The sequence below is a fragment of the Toxotes jaculatrix genome, chromosome 14, assembly GCF_017976425.1.
Source record: "Toxotes jaculatrix isolate fToxJac2 chromosome 14, fToxJac2.pri, whole genome shotgun sequence".
Lineage (NCBI taxonomy): Eukaryota > Metazoa > Chordata > Actinopteri > Toxotidae > Toxotes > Toxotes jaculatrix.
In genome coordinates this window covers 12,908,277-12,922,873 of record NC_054407.1, presented here as the reverse complement: position 1 = coordinate 12,922,873, position 14,597 = coordinate 12,908,277, and the positions used below count along the sequence as shown (strand labels likewise).

At 40.5% G+C, this 14,597-nt stretch overlaps 1 protein-coding gene across 2 annotated transcripts in view; it reads left to right on the top strand.

Moving 5' to 3' along the window:
• Positions 1–14,597, top strand: part of gpc1b (glypican 1b) — a 65,352-nt gene that overhangs the window by 36,882 nt on the left and 13,873 nt on the right. For both annotated transcript variants that reach the window (XM_041054717.1, XM_041054716.1), the window contains exons 4-5: positions 13,901–14,128; positions 14,417–14,580. In XM_041054717.1, coding sequence (XP_040910651.1) covers positions 13,901–14,128; positions 14,417–14,580 — 392 coding nt within the window. The remainder of the gene's footprint in view (positions 1–13,900; positions 14,129–14,416; positions 14,581–14,597) is intronic.

Genomic DNA, 14,597 nt, shown 5'->3' with positions numbered 1-14,597 from the left:
CTGGCGCACCAAGGCAATTATTTGTGTCTAATGACCTGCTCCAGTTAATAGAAGGGTGTCTCTGTGCTCCACTTGTTCCCCTTGGCCAGTTGGTGACAATGGATCTGTCAGCTGGGGCTCTGAGCTTGGCTAGTTAGCCTGACCTTTTCAGATCACAGTGATTAGTGGCTGAGTGACATTTGTTTACTCTTCTTCTGTCGCTCTGTGTGCTTCTTTCGCATGGTCCCTCCTTTTCGCTCGGGGTGCTGTTGTTGCCGTGCCAAAGCGATACAGTCACCCTGCCAAAACACACAGAAGTATAAACACATACACACACACACAAACCTGGCCAAGACATACAAATTCTCTCCAGGATAGTTTATGTCATCCTACGGTTGCTGAATGTTCCCATTTTTCGAGAAAACACCTAATTTAGCACAGCAGAGCCAGTAAACAACATAGCCTAGACACACACATTCAAGCAGCACTCAGCTGCGACCTCTAAACATTCGAATGATGTGTGTCCAAAAACTCGAAGATAAATACACACAGAGACACATGTCATGAACGTGGTAACTTGCATTGCCTCACAATGAAGTCATTTGGAGCTTGTTTTTGTTCATGTACTGCATACTTGCCAGACATGTTTTTACAAATTTCTGATTGCTTCTTTTTTTTCCAAATCTAGCCACACCTGTACATGCTCTCTTCTCCTTTCCTCTCTTCCTAACCCACTACCGCTATGTTCAACTTTAACTCTGTTTTTCTGTTTCTCATGTCCCCTTATCTCACCCCTATGAGCATCAGATGGTTACAGCAGAGCTGACAGAGGGAGGAGAGAAGTATATGTGTGTTGGGACCTTGAGGTCTTAAAACCATCTGTTGTTGACTGTGTCCTCTGAAGACGATAGCTATGCGATAGACTGGGGTTAATAGGACCATAATATGTTACATTTGCTGGCCCATGATCAGTGCTATTTGGCAGGATCCAGCCATTCTTATTAAAGACATCCTGTTTTTAGCTTCAGCTGTTGGAAAGTGCAAAGTAAGATGACTTGCTTCAGTTTCAGACGTTGGTAATACAAACTATCAACAAATCTAGTCACTGCTTTTACGGTTTCACAAATCGTCTGAGCATCAGAAATAGTAGAGTCCAGATTATTCTCAGGATCAGACCCAAAATGTTTCGTAAGGTTAAGGTTGATAGTTGTGGTTATAAATTAACCAGGATTAGCTGATTCCTAACCACGTCCAGGGCAGAGACTTTTGTTCATATGGCTCCAGGAGACTGCAGTGACACTGTACCACGCTGCCAGTCCGTGCACATCTGGCTGTGTTTAGCAGGGTGTGGGCTATCTAGCGCCATGTGGCTAAGTGTAGGGTGTTACTGTTCCAGCCCAGTCAGGCTAGGCCTTTTTAGGTCCAGGGATTTTGGAAGAAGCCCCAACTAAGCCACAGATTAGAGGACCAGCATGCTCACATACAACTGGCTCTGGACCTGAGAGTGTGTACACTGTATATATGTGAGCATGCAAATGTGTGTTTATATGCATGTGTTTGAAAGTTTGTAATTTAGAGTGTGTCACTATGTGAGTGACTAAGACGGGCTTTGTATACAGTATTTGTGTATGTGGTTTGCACTTGGTATTCCCAGTCTCTTTCCTGTCATTCATACTGTGGAGAGGGGTACAAGCTAAACAGTATATTACGTTAAACAAAGATGCAGCACAAATTGCTAAGGAGGAAAAATTAAACAAAGAAAGTGGGTTAAGGAGAGGACAGAGTGAAAATCAGACAGATGGAAGGATAAAACTTACAGAGAAAAGGGGACGGAAAGGCTGAGCACAGACAAGGGAAGGAGATAAACAAGTAGAAATGGAAAGTGGAAGCCAGAAAGGGTGTGAAAGAGATAAACAGAGGAAGAGAGATGGGGTTACATATGAAAGTAAGAGGGAAAAGGTCAGAGAGGACACAGAGAGTGATGGCACCAAAGGGAGCAGCGTGTTAGATGGCAGCCAGGTGTGTTAGACAGACGGAAGCCTTAAACCTGGCAGGTGGTGTTTGGACTAATGGTGTCATCACTGGCATCTGGATTCACTGTGCGTGTGTGTGTGCGTGTAACTGTAGCTGAAGCATTGTTTCTTTTGAATTTTGTTTGTACGATATGTAAAGCACTTCATGACCCTGCATGATTCTGCATACAACTGTAAATTCCTGTCCTCATCCAGCTCCGTTCAAAATGTATGGCCCTCCAACACCAGGCTTATTCAAGAAAAGGTCTAATTGTGATAGAGCTTTTTTTTTTTAGTTTGCATATAATTATGGAATCCTCTACCATCCTTCTATTTGATTTTCCCTATCCTTTAATGTTGTTAAGAAACAATTTAAAACATATTATTGCTGTGCCTGACCTGTTGTGTTAATTGTGAATACAGCTATGGCGTCAAGATTTAGGAGTATAGCTGAAACAATTTGTAGATTTTATCATTGCAACATCATCTGCAAATAAATCAGTAATCATCACATGACATGAATTTTTAGTCTTTTCATGTTTTTTTTTTCAAACGGATGAATATGTAGATACAGAAAGCACAAGTCAAAGAAACATATTTTATTTTGATCTTAACTCTTGAGTCATCAACACACAAACATACATGCATTGGCACAGAGTATTTATGAGCAGCCAAAGGCTTATTGGCCAGTGTGTTCCAGCCCATTTCAGTACAAGGCAGATCAGTGGTCATAGAGCTTAATCTGATTTGAAGAGTCCTGGCTGGCTGGCTTATGGGTATGCTCATTTCTAGATGACCAGGCAGGACTCACTTATTTATTCATTTAAGTAGAGCTCTGAACATCTCCCAGCTGGCTTGTTAAGTAACGCCGTCTCCTCCCATGGAAATAGACTGAAGGGGAGCAGTTCATGAGAATGACAGCACAGACTCCCAAATGCATCCTATCAGGTTCAGGAAACAGGCACTAAACTTGGATCTAAGGTCAACTCTGTATTGCCGTCAGGTGATAGAAAGCGGCAGCCTGCTGTATTTTTCTTTTAGGTGAATAGCGTGGCAAGCAGCTCATTGGGAGTTCTGACACCAAGAAAACTTGGACTTAGTAAGAACATCTTTGGTGATTAGCAAGTGAAAAGACGTCCATTTCTAGGTTAAAACGAGAATATTTGAGTATATGACTATAGTTCTGTAGTTAGGACCTGCTGCACATTGAGGTCTACATATGAGGTGGACAAAGTATTTAAAAATAAAAAAACACCTCTCTGTGTAATATGCCCAATAAACTGGCAATGCATTGTTTTTAACCAAATTTAGTCCATCATTCTTTTCACCTTCAAATCACAAAACCCATGTTTACTCGAATTGGACACTGGTGACACATTCTACATCTGTGTTGCAACACTCCTCCGATTAGGCAACAGATTTGATTCACACCCACCTCCCGCCACCCACCTTCTAATTTCCAGCTTTCAGGGTCACCTCTGATGATGTCATGAGAGACAAGGGCATCTGCTCCCATTGTGGTGCTTGATTGGCTCATTTTATCTGCATGCAAATCATGTCGGTGGGGACCTGGAGTACACTGGCCTAATTATGCCAAACACATTACTCACTAGGAGCGATGGCGCCTTGGAAGGATAAAATGAAAGAGAGAGAAAAGGCAAGACGGAGAGAAAGGGAAAGAAGAATGCAGTGTTGATGGGGCAAGCAGTGGAAAAGTAAGTTTAGATAGAGGGAAAAAAAGAACAAAATGATAGTGAGGGTAAGGAATGGTATGGAGTCTGGGAGGAAACAAGCGAGGGAAAAAAAAAAGCTGAAAAAGAGAACCAGATGAACAGAAAAAGAAACAGGCATGGGTAAATGGTGCATAATGCCAGCCAGGGAAAGTCAAAAGAGAGACAGGGAGAAAGTGGAATAAAGGCATCCATAGAGAGCCTGTTGATAAATGACATGCATTATGTGATGTGTCAGCTTGTTTAATATAAGGGACCTTTTAATAGCATCTAAATGCTGGCTAAGGGGCTTGCAGTGCTCCCGGAGCACAGTATGTGTGTGATAAGTGTTGTTATTGATGGAGAGCCAGGCTGACACATAAACAGTCTAATGGCTCCCAGATCATCATTTCTGCATTCAGTGCGCTCAGGACAACAGTGTTTGTTTGTGCCTGTTGTGTTTTTTTTTTTTTTATTATTGTCCTTGTACAGGTGGGGAACTAACAAAGGGAAAGGCAGAGGATTATGGGTACTTTTGGATGGTGGGTGGTTCTGGTCAAAAAAGCAGAGATCACAAAACCATCTGCTGCCTGCTGAGTCTCTTTTCTAGTCCAGAGATGGACTAAGAGACATCTCTGTGTCTTTTAGTCCCCCTCTCCCTTTCTTTACTTCTCTTGAAAATCAACTTTACATTTTCAATGATAATTCCTCTTTAAGAGTGGGATTCCTGGCTTAAGGACAAGTCTGTCTGAAATAGGCCATATCCATTTCGGCCAAAAAAGATTTACCACAATTAAGACTTTTTTTTTCAAAGAGATTTTTCTACAAAATTCCATGCATGGCCAAACACTTCACAATTCTATACTTTTAACCAAACACAGGTGACATGAAGTCTGAGCAATCCTGTGAATGGCATTTAGCTTACATTTAGCTTAGCTAAAGTCAAACGGACATTCATTCTCAACTGCCTTATATTCCCCGATACGATCTGAATGGGTAAATGGGTAAAACAAATAAGGTTTCTAGTTCTTTTCAAAATGGATGTAATGTATATTTTCGAGTCTGGAACAAGGTGTTTAAACAAGTCATATTTGTTAAATGACATTTCAAAGTGTCTGCATTCATTATTTGACTGTATTTTCTTCAGCAGCCAGAAAAACAGTAGTACAGATATTTGTATAAATATATGTATTTTCCTAGTATTTATTCTAAGTCAAATTTTTGGCAAATCAAAAACAAAGAAGTGTTTTAGTCGCTGTTAAGTAAAAGTAGTAAATTGATCAAAAACAGGATGCATCACATGAGATCACATTTGGTGTATAGCACCTGGGATAGGCTACGGTGCAGTTGATCAGATACACTTTAATGGATTGCGATTGTACAACAAAGTCATGTTTTAGTTTGATACACTTAAAAAGAATCATCAGCTTAAGTCCATTGAAAGCTTTATTTTAAATATCCAAATACATTCATTAAAATTGTTCCAAGCAATGGATTGTGATTTAACAACAATGAAATCACATTTGACAAAATATTTCAAAACAGTTTTGAAATGTTAGTTCAACTCTGGGAGAGGGCTCATGTCTCATATCAGGCGTGTGTACTAGAACAGTCCCAGTCTGCCTGAGTCACCTGTGTGTGGTGTGAATTAAGAGGCTCATGCGCTGAGATCACTTTGAGCACATCAGTTGTGTTGTAAAAAAAAAAAAAAAACGGACGGGGCTAAGTGAACGCATTTTTTCTTCTCAACTGCTGCTTGCAGCTCTCCTTAGTGTCATCATTAAATGCCTGTCCCATGAACAGCCGAGCTTCATATTTCACTAAGATGAACTTCCCATTCAGATCATTGTCATCTTGGGCACTGTCCTGTGTGCAGGCTGAACATTGTGGTAATGTAGCATTGACAGATATGTGGCCTGCTGAAGAAACAGGAGATCTCCCTGTGGCTGCACAACCTCAGGTATGTCCTCCTCACTCACCCAGGAGAACGTGATTTCAGATTTTCTCTCTGTTGCACCCCTTTGGACAGCAGAGTCAGCAGTGCGCATGACTGCACCACCAACTCCATCGGCAGCACCTTTTCCCTGGGACTTCTCAGAGAAGTTCCAGGTCACCTGCTGGAAGCCTGGAGAGGAAGGGGACGGTGCTGAGCAAATAGAAATTCTTTTTATTACGACGCTGAGAGACTGGACCGTCGCCCGTCACATATAAAGTTGTGGGAGATCTGGAACAGATGCTGAACTGTTGGAAAGCTTCAACGGTTCAGCACCTGTTCCACTTTGTGCTTCTTTGACAAAATTCATGTAGGTCTTCTGCCCCCCTGACACTGGTTTTCTTATCCACTGATGCCAGGTCACAGTCTCCTCCACCTGTGTTACAGAGAAAGGACAGTATTGGACAAATAGTTTATAAGACAGCCTGTGGGACTTTTGCATCTTAAAATTATACTGCAGATGGAGTTCAGTAAAGGGTTTAACTAACACAAGCCTCTGTTGTTTGTTTTTTTTTTTTGTGTGTGTGTGTATGACTGTATCCTTTCTCCCTCGGAGTAAGCAACCGTTCTCATCTCGACAGAGAAAGTCAACAAGTCCCTCTTTTCTCTGGATGGCCGATTTCTTTCCAGACATTGAGCTGGTCCCTTCACTTCTTGTAGATTTTGCCTTTTGCTTCCCAGACTTCTCTTTTCTTAATCTTTCTTTGCACTTTTTTTCAGATTCCCTTTTGGGCAGTTTCCATTTCTCTTTTGATTTTGTGCATTTTACTTTGCAGCTTTAACCCTTTTCTACTTCATGTTACTGCTCTCTGTAATCTCTGTAGTATTAAGGATGCTCTGGATTTCTACACTGACTACACTGACAATATTCTCTATCAGAGTTGGGAGGGTTAGGCTGAAGCTCTGCTGATAGTTCTGTAGGAGTTGTATACATTGACTCAGGTGTGTAATTCAGGATTTCCTCCATAGCCCTTTACCTTCCCATGTGCTTTCTCTGGTGTTGCGTCCTCTGTTGCCTCATTCTTTCCTTTTCTGTTCTGGACAGCTTGCTGGTTTCACAACTTTTCCCTCTCTCTTCCTCCTCTGATAACTATGAAACATGAGAACCAATAAACTGTCATATTTCTATTGAAAAATTGGGAAGGTCTGGATACTGTACAAAAGTACTGTAAAATAAACCGTTATCAGGGCGTCACCTCTGTTACCTCTCATTTATTTTTGGAAAATGTACTTACAGTCAGATCATTTTTTAATGTGCTCCTTGTATCGTTCTGACACCTGATTGTGCTGCTAATTTCAAATTAAGCAGGCTTATACTTGGGCACCTGTTTTAGCGTTTGCCTTTGCTATTGCATTTGTGCATATCATTTTTTTAAATAAAGAGTTTTATAATAAAATAACATTCTCTTAGCTTTACAGTGGTTGTACCTCCTGACATTTAAAGTGTGCCAGCCTACCTACAAGTTGAAAGTAGCTATTTTTATCAGTGTTTGAGAGAGATCTACAAACCTTTTCACTCAGCCATAAAGGTCACTTGAGGTCCTCTTGATGATGCGATATCCTGTTATAAATTATCATCGTGAAAAAACAGTTTTTAATAGTTGTCTTAGTCTGTTCATTTGCACAGATGGTTGGGTCACTTGATATTTTGAGGGTTGTGAGATACCGAAACATTAAAGAATACATATTGGATGGACTGAAAATTCATTCAGACTTAACAGGTTTTATTTAATAAAGCAATATGCGTCATGAATTGATTAAATTATTTTTAACGGAATGAAAATATGCATGTCATGTCATTGACCTGAATACTCTCCAAAAGTCATGGCAGCCATCAGGCAATCAACATGTTATTAAAATAACAAATTACAGCCTTGGCATAGGTACTGTATGTGCTCTCTGACTGCTTTGTAGTTTTATTTTTTAGTGCAGCCTTGCCACCTGATTTTCTCCTCCTCTTCTCTTGCCTCATCATTTGTTCTTTCTATCTCTCTCCTCTCTGCCAAAGACCCATCCAGCTAATATGATCATTCACCACTTGTCAAATGTACAATAGAATTAAGGCTGTCAGATCTGAAACAGATATACAATTTCTGCTTTTCCAGACCTGTTCTCCTCTCTAACTCCCTTTCATTCTTCCACTGATCTTCCTTTTCTATTCAATCCTCCTTTGTCAGTATGTGGCTCACTGCCAACACTCATTTGATCTGTCATGTTTCTCAGCTAGCTTGCTATGTATGGCCCTTTTATTGTGTGTGACTTACTGCATGAGCCTCTGTGAGTACAGTATTCTTATGGACGCTTAGGCATCAGTAAACGAGTATCTGGTTTCAATCTTCCTCCATTTCATTGAAAGCTTTTCCCAGAATTTGGATTGTATATTTTACAAAGTTTTTTCAGTCCTCAAGCACGGTCCCCTAGTGCTTTGAAACATTTCCTGCACATGAGAAACAATGTTGACTGCCAATTGAAGGAAACGAATATCAAAATTGGTTTTCACAGGAGCCCAGAGTTAAGACTTAGGTGAGAACAGACAACTCATTAAAGAATCAGCAATGTCTCGTCACCTTGTGATGACATAATCACCGAATTTTAGATCAGGCTAATAAAGCCACCACTACGAGTTCCACCTTAATTAGACAGCAGCAAAGCTGCCAGACCTGCTAAGCCCTCTGTATGAGAAAACCGATTCTGGATTAGTCTGGAATGAGTAGCACAAGCCTCGGCCATTTAATACACCTCTGTGTGAGAAAGTAACTCAGGATCAGGCAGAGCCCTCAGTAAGAGTGATTGGCAGAGGAAGAACATCAATGGTACCACTGTGTTACACAGAATCTCTTGTCAATAACACAACTTGAAATGGAAGATGGACAGGGGAGGGGGACGACTAAAGATAGAGAGACAGAGTGACAAAGATGGCACATGGAGGTAGAGGCTACTTCTGTAGTGTAAAGCACTGTGTAGTCTGACAAAAGACCAAGGGAGTATAGAAGAAGGTGAAATACTTGAGACCAATTTTATGGTATATGATGGTTTGTGTGCTCACTGAAATGTGTGCGTACGTGTGTTTAATCAGATTTAGAAGCAGTGGGATAAGAGAATGTAGGAATCGAGTTAAAATAAGCCTCTGACATGTCAAGGTGGCCTGGATGTGAAGCTCAGAGTGATTACAAATGAAATCATTAACTCCCCTCTCACCGCAGGAAGAAAGTCATTAAGACACACACGCTTGACTTAGCTTGTTCTAAGTGTGTGTGTGTGTTTGTGTGTGTGTATGTGTGTGTATGCGTGAGTTAGAGATAAGAGAAGGAATCAAAAGCAGAATGTGGTAGAGTGCGGTGAGAGAGATTTTCCTAATCTACTGTCACATTAAAGAAAAAATTAGCTGTTAATTGTGAGAGTATGTAGTCAGTGTGGTTGGTCTCTGCAGTAGAGCTGATAGATATTATCATGATATCAGAATGGACATTTCAAAATTGCAAATTATTTACAAAATCACGTATTAAACTGTCAAACCTATGTTCAAAATGGCTGTGCCCCATTTTGCAGTACATGACCAAAGTAGCACATTTTGCTCCTTTTTAATTACAGCTTGTTTGATGTTGTTGTGGTGAGTGTGTCATTTGTTGTTCTGGGCTATATACTCTAAATAAAAATGGGGAAACTTTTGCGCAGTGTCTTGCTTAGTGCTGGTATATTTATCACCGACCGTCATCCGTAATAAATGTATAAATAAAAATGATGTGACTTGACTTGTCAAGCAAATTACAGTTAGTTTATATACCACTATTCCCTTCTTGTGCTGTTCGCCACAGAGGAGGCTTTTATGCTTTCCTGCTAAATGTGTTAAACTCGTAAGTAGCTGTGAACAGCCGACCATACCCAACTATTGTTTGTCCCCTCTTTGTCCCCTTCACAGCCAGTGTGCTGGGATATAAGCAATTAGACGCCCTCTCCCATCACTCTTTCCCTGGAGAGCAGACGCTGGGGGAGAGAAGGTGGAGGTTAGGCTTTAAGGGATGATATAGGATTGAGGGAGAGAGTACGAAGAATGAGGGGTGAAGGAAGGAATGAGCTTGTGGCTCTCTGTGTCATGAAGAGACAAACAGATGAAGAATGAGAAAGGTCATCTGCACACAAAAGCACTTGCACGCACACGCATGCACAGGGGCTTTATGTCATACTAATGATGATCATTATTCACTTGAGCTGAAGGGCAGAGGAGAACTGGACAGCATGGTACCGTTTACCAAGATCTGCCCTACACATGTGGTGGTCCTGGAACACTTAAAAAAACATGCCCCAAACACATTACGACTGTAAACAGAAATGTGGGTAATTCTTTTAATGTAGAAAACAACTTCATTCCATCACCGCAATGAAACGTTTTCTGCTGAAACCCATTTCACTTAGCCAGACTTAAGGCATTTTTACAGTATGGCTGACAGTACACAGCAGGAATGAATTCTAATGGGGATTTAAAGCAAAGCTGCACCTGTCACAGCAGCTCCCTGCTGGTCTGCCTGCTACTCTGTACTCCGGATAATATGTGTATGTTTTTGTCTGTGATCTTTATGTGTCTGTGTGAATATGTTAATATTCTCTCACTTTGAAGTTGGTTTCTCTGTATACTTGTGTGTGTGCCTGTGCCTTTCTGCTGACTCCTGGAAGTCAGCAGAAGATTTTGATGGTTGGCTTGCACAAATGTGTGTTCTTCTGTGAGTGACACAGATGCAGCTCTCCTGGCACTTCGAGGGTGGCTCAGAGCTGTGTTTGCAGATAGTTTGAGTGACAGGAGGTCAGGAAACAGGGGAATGATGTGTCATCCAGTCAGGAAGTCTAGCTACTCAACAAACACTGGACATACTGCATGTCAGAAGCCTTCAGCAAACCAAGCATTATAATCTAAGAAATAATTTGCATCACACACAGAAGTAGGCAACCCATTCATTAAGTTGTCATTTTTTTCTATGCTTACCAGAAAGGTGTTCTCTATGTTGTTAAAAACATTTACATCAGCCTTTTTCTGCCTGTAGAAATTCAGCCTTTATCCTAATTTTTTAAAAGTATCACACAATTTGAACCTGGTCCTGGCAGGATTTAAAACAATGAAACTGCCACACATCATAAAAATACAGTTCTATTTGCTTATATCCCACCAGCAAGGAAGAGCAGTTACATGATTTCTGCGCAATGCAGCAAAAAACCAAACATTTAAAATAAAGCCATTTCTAAGTCTCAGAGAAATCAGACCTCCGTTTCATTTTTGCACCCAGTTAGAAGCACATATTTAAGCCCAAAGCTCATGGTATGCATTTTGAAACACGAGTTTACAACAAAAAGCATGTGACTTACAACATCGCTGTAAATCTGATTTAGAAATAATGCACACTGACATTATTCTGGGCATGAACCCAACTGAGGGAAACGTCAAAGGGCAATTGGTCATGACAAGACTGTGGTTGCAAAAGAAGGAACCTGACCTGACGTTTCCAAACCAATACAAAGATATAACTTGAAGAATGTTTCTTGATGTTTTCAAGTTGACTTAGGTGCCTTTTTCAGATATACTGTAAACCCTTGCCAGTACTCACGCAGCACAGTATGACAATTGAATGTAGTAAAACCAAGAATATGTAATTACGTATGTCTCAGAGTGGTTGTCTGTGAGTGGACTTAAAAACGAGTCCTCGCAGGAGTATGTTTCCGCTAACATTCACTGCTAAATACATCTTTTTGAATCGATGGCTCCGATGAGAGTAGACCTTTAAGCTTGGAGTCTGTGAAAATGCCAGAAGAAAGCAGCAAATAACAGCAGCGGGGAAGCAGGCCGGCTGGTGTTTATTAATGAGTGGGAAAGCACAGCAGAGATACAGTATCCAACAAGGCCAGTTCTTAGATAATGCCACGCAGATGGGTCAGGATGGGCTTAGCATATTAACATGTTATGTAACTCCAAGTGCTGTGATTGTCTTCAGGCCCACATGAGTGTTGGATTTTTGCATCTGTATAACTTAACCTTTTTTTTTATATGTTGACATCACGGAAACTGTTCGAAGACAACTTCCTTGATGTCAACATGTTTAAATATATTTTTTTCTTGAGTCTGCGTTGCAGGTAAGTCAGTTATATCAGGTTATAAGAATTCAGGTCCAGGAGACTCCATGTGAAATAATAGACAAAGATAAATCTGCTCCGAGAGGGATCAGACTTTGTAGAGCTGATCTGCTTTGGCATGTAGAATGCTTGTAAGATAGTCCAAAGGAATCAGCTCAAATATAACTTTGCACCAACCCTTAACAGATGGGCCCTTATCACTAGCACACTGGAATAATATATTTTTCCTAGCAGTAAAACTAAGAATGTTATATAACTTTTTGCTAGCTATAGTAGTTATATTTCTACTTGGACACCCGAAATCAAAGACATTGGATCCATCTCTAAAACCGTATCAAAAATGTTTTTCATTTCACAAAGCATATCACACCAATACTTTACGACATGACCATAGGCAGTGTGTTAAGATACATATTTTGGTTTTACGGAGGAGACACAGATAAGAAAGTGAGGGATTAAAAGAATGCCTGTGATTAGGGAATGTGTGTACATATATTTATCTTTAAATCTCAACTGTCTTGCTCCCATACACCTTTTTTCATCTTCTGTGTATTATTATTAGTATTAATAACATTTTAGGGTGATCTACGTAGTAAAATAAGGCCTTTTGTGTGTGTGTGTGTGTGTGTGTATTTATAGGTGAATGTACAACAAAAAAAATCTTGTGAGTTGGTATTTCTTTATCAGTTGTTCAAATAACATTAGGCTACTATTTGAAAGTAAGGCCATGTTATGATGTTTTTAAAAGTGGCTTGATTGAGGGAAGAAGCTAACTCCAAGCAGGGTGTCCCCTGTGGAGGCTACAACCTTCCCTTTTCTCATCTCTTCCTGATGCAGGGTGGTGGCAGGCAGAGATAAGACACCTACAAAGTAAACACTGCTGCAGACTACAGCTTTCCATCTTCCTGCCACACACTCTCTCTCACATACACACTTATACACATACAGGCAGACAAACAGATAAACACACACACACACACACATACACAGTTCCAGGTTTGAACCCATTGTGTATGAGGAGAAGCAGAGCAAATGTTGGCCTGAACGGATTGATGGTCCAGACACACTGTTGTTGTGCTGAAATCTTCTGCTGTCGTGCTCTTGGCAGAGCAGGAGCCTCATTTATAAACATTGTTTACACACAAAACGGATGTAAAAATGTTTATGCCTCTGGCCACAGAAAAGCTGGGATTTCTGAAAACAAACTGGGTAGGTGAATGTACAACACAATGAGGCACCGGTTTTAGTTACACCTGTCCAGTGTAATCAAATACAACAGTCTTCCAATAAATAACGTTTTAAATAACAGCTTCAGATTAAAATGTTCAGTTTTTGTAGACTCTGTGTTTTTGAGGCTGTAGTTTTTAGTGGAGTTGTCTTGTATTACGTTATATAGTAAGATGTGTGTTACACCCTGTCCCCCTCATGCATTTAAATCAGGTGGATGGAACATTAGGGTAGGGCTTGGATTTGTAGTCTGCTTTCCCTGTTTCCATATGTTTTTTTTTTTTTCTTTGTGCTTGTCTCAGTCAGCATTCTTCCACTTTTTTTTTTTCTCCAAGATGGACAGCCTGCCTGCCTGCTTGCCCGTCTGTCTGTCACTCTGTTTACCTGTCTGTCTGCTTGACTGCCTGCCTCTGCCTGTACCCTATAACTGAAAACCCCTTGCTTGGAGCACTATATACTGCACCCTGAAGCACTGTCAATTTTCTGACATCCCCCAGAGGGACATTCTCACATGCTTCAGCCTTAGGATCACTGACAGTATGAAGCAGTGTTGGTATATAGCACAAAGCACTAAGAATAAGATAGTGAAATGCTGTAATAGTCTTCTAGGAGTTACAGCTAAGAGGCTGGCCCATCTTGTGTTAATGACTTTGACTTTTTTTCCCTCATCCCACATTTAGGGTTATATTGAACAGTGCACACTGTTATGTACAATGGGTGAGAATGTGAGCATATAAAGGGGGGAAAAAATGGCACAAAACAAAATAATGCGAGGCAGTGCAGTCGCTGACACTATAAATATGTGTCAAAGCCTTTTCATCCTTCTGTTTTAAAACCTTTAACTTTCTATATTTGCTTTTTAGGTTACTTCATGGAATTGCTCAACCGCTCTGCACTTAGCCTACAGGAGACTTTCCCTGCGAATTGGGGTTCAGTATACACCCAGAACTCCCAGATCTTCTCAGAGCTATACACAGATTTGAAGAACTACTATCGAGGCGCCAGCGTCAACCTGGAAGAGGAGCTCAACGAATTCTGGACCAGGCTGCTGGAGAAGCTGTTCTACCAGGCAAACAAGCAATATTTCATAGGTACAAATAACAACCACAAACTAATTCATGGGTTAATGGTGCGTTATTAACTCAAATTTATTTTTTTATTTTCTTTATTATATATTCACCATATTTTCACAGTAGTGATATAAAATAAATACTGTACATGGGTAAAGATCAGAAAATGTAAATTGGCTTTGACACTGTCAATAATAATATCATATTTATTCATGATATTACCCTATATTCTATTAAAGCATAATCTATAGATATATTCAGATTCTCTACTTAGATAATTATCTTAATGAATGTGTATGTTGGTTTCAGGTGAGGACTACCTGGAGTGTTTGTCTAAGCAAATAGAGACGCTACGGCCTTTTGGCGACACACCCCGTATAATCAAGGTGGTGGTCACACGCACATTTGTGGCAGCACGTTCCTTTGTTCAGGGGCTGATGGTCAGTGGGGAGGTGGTGCGCAAGGTGTCTCAGGTAAAAAAAAAATCTCT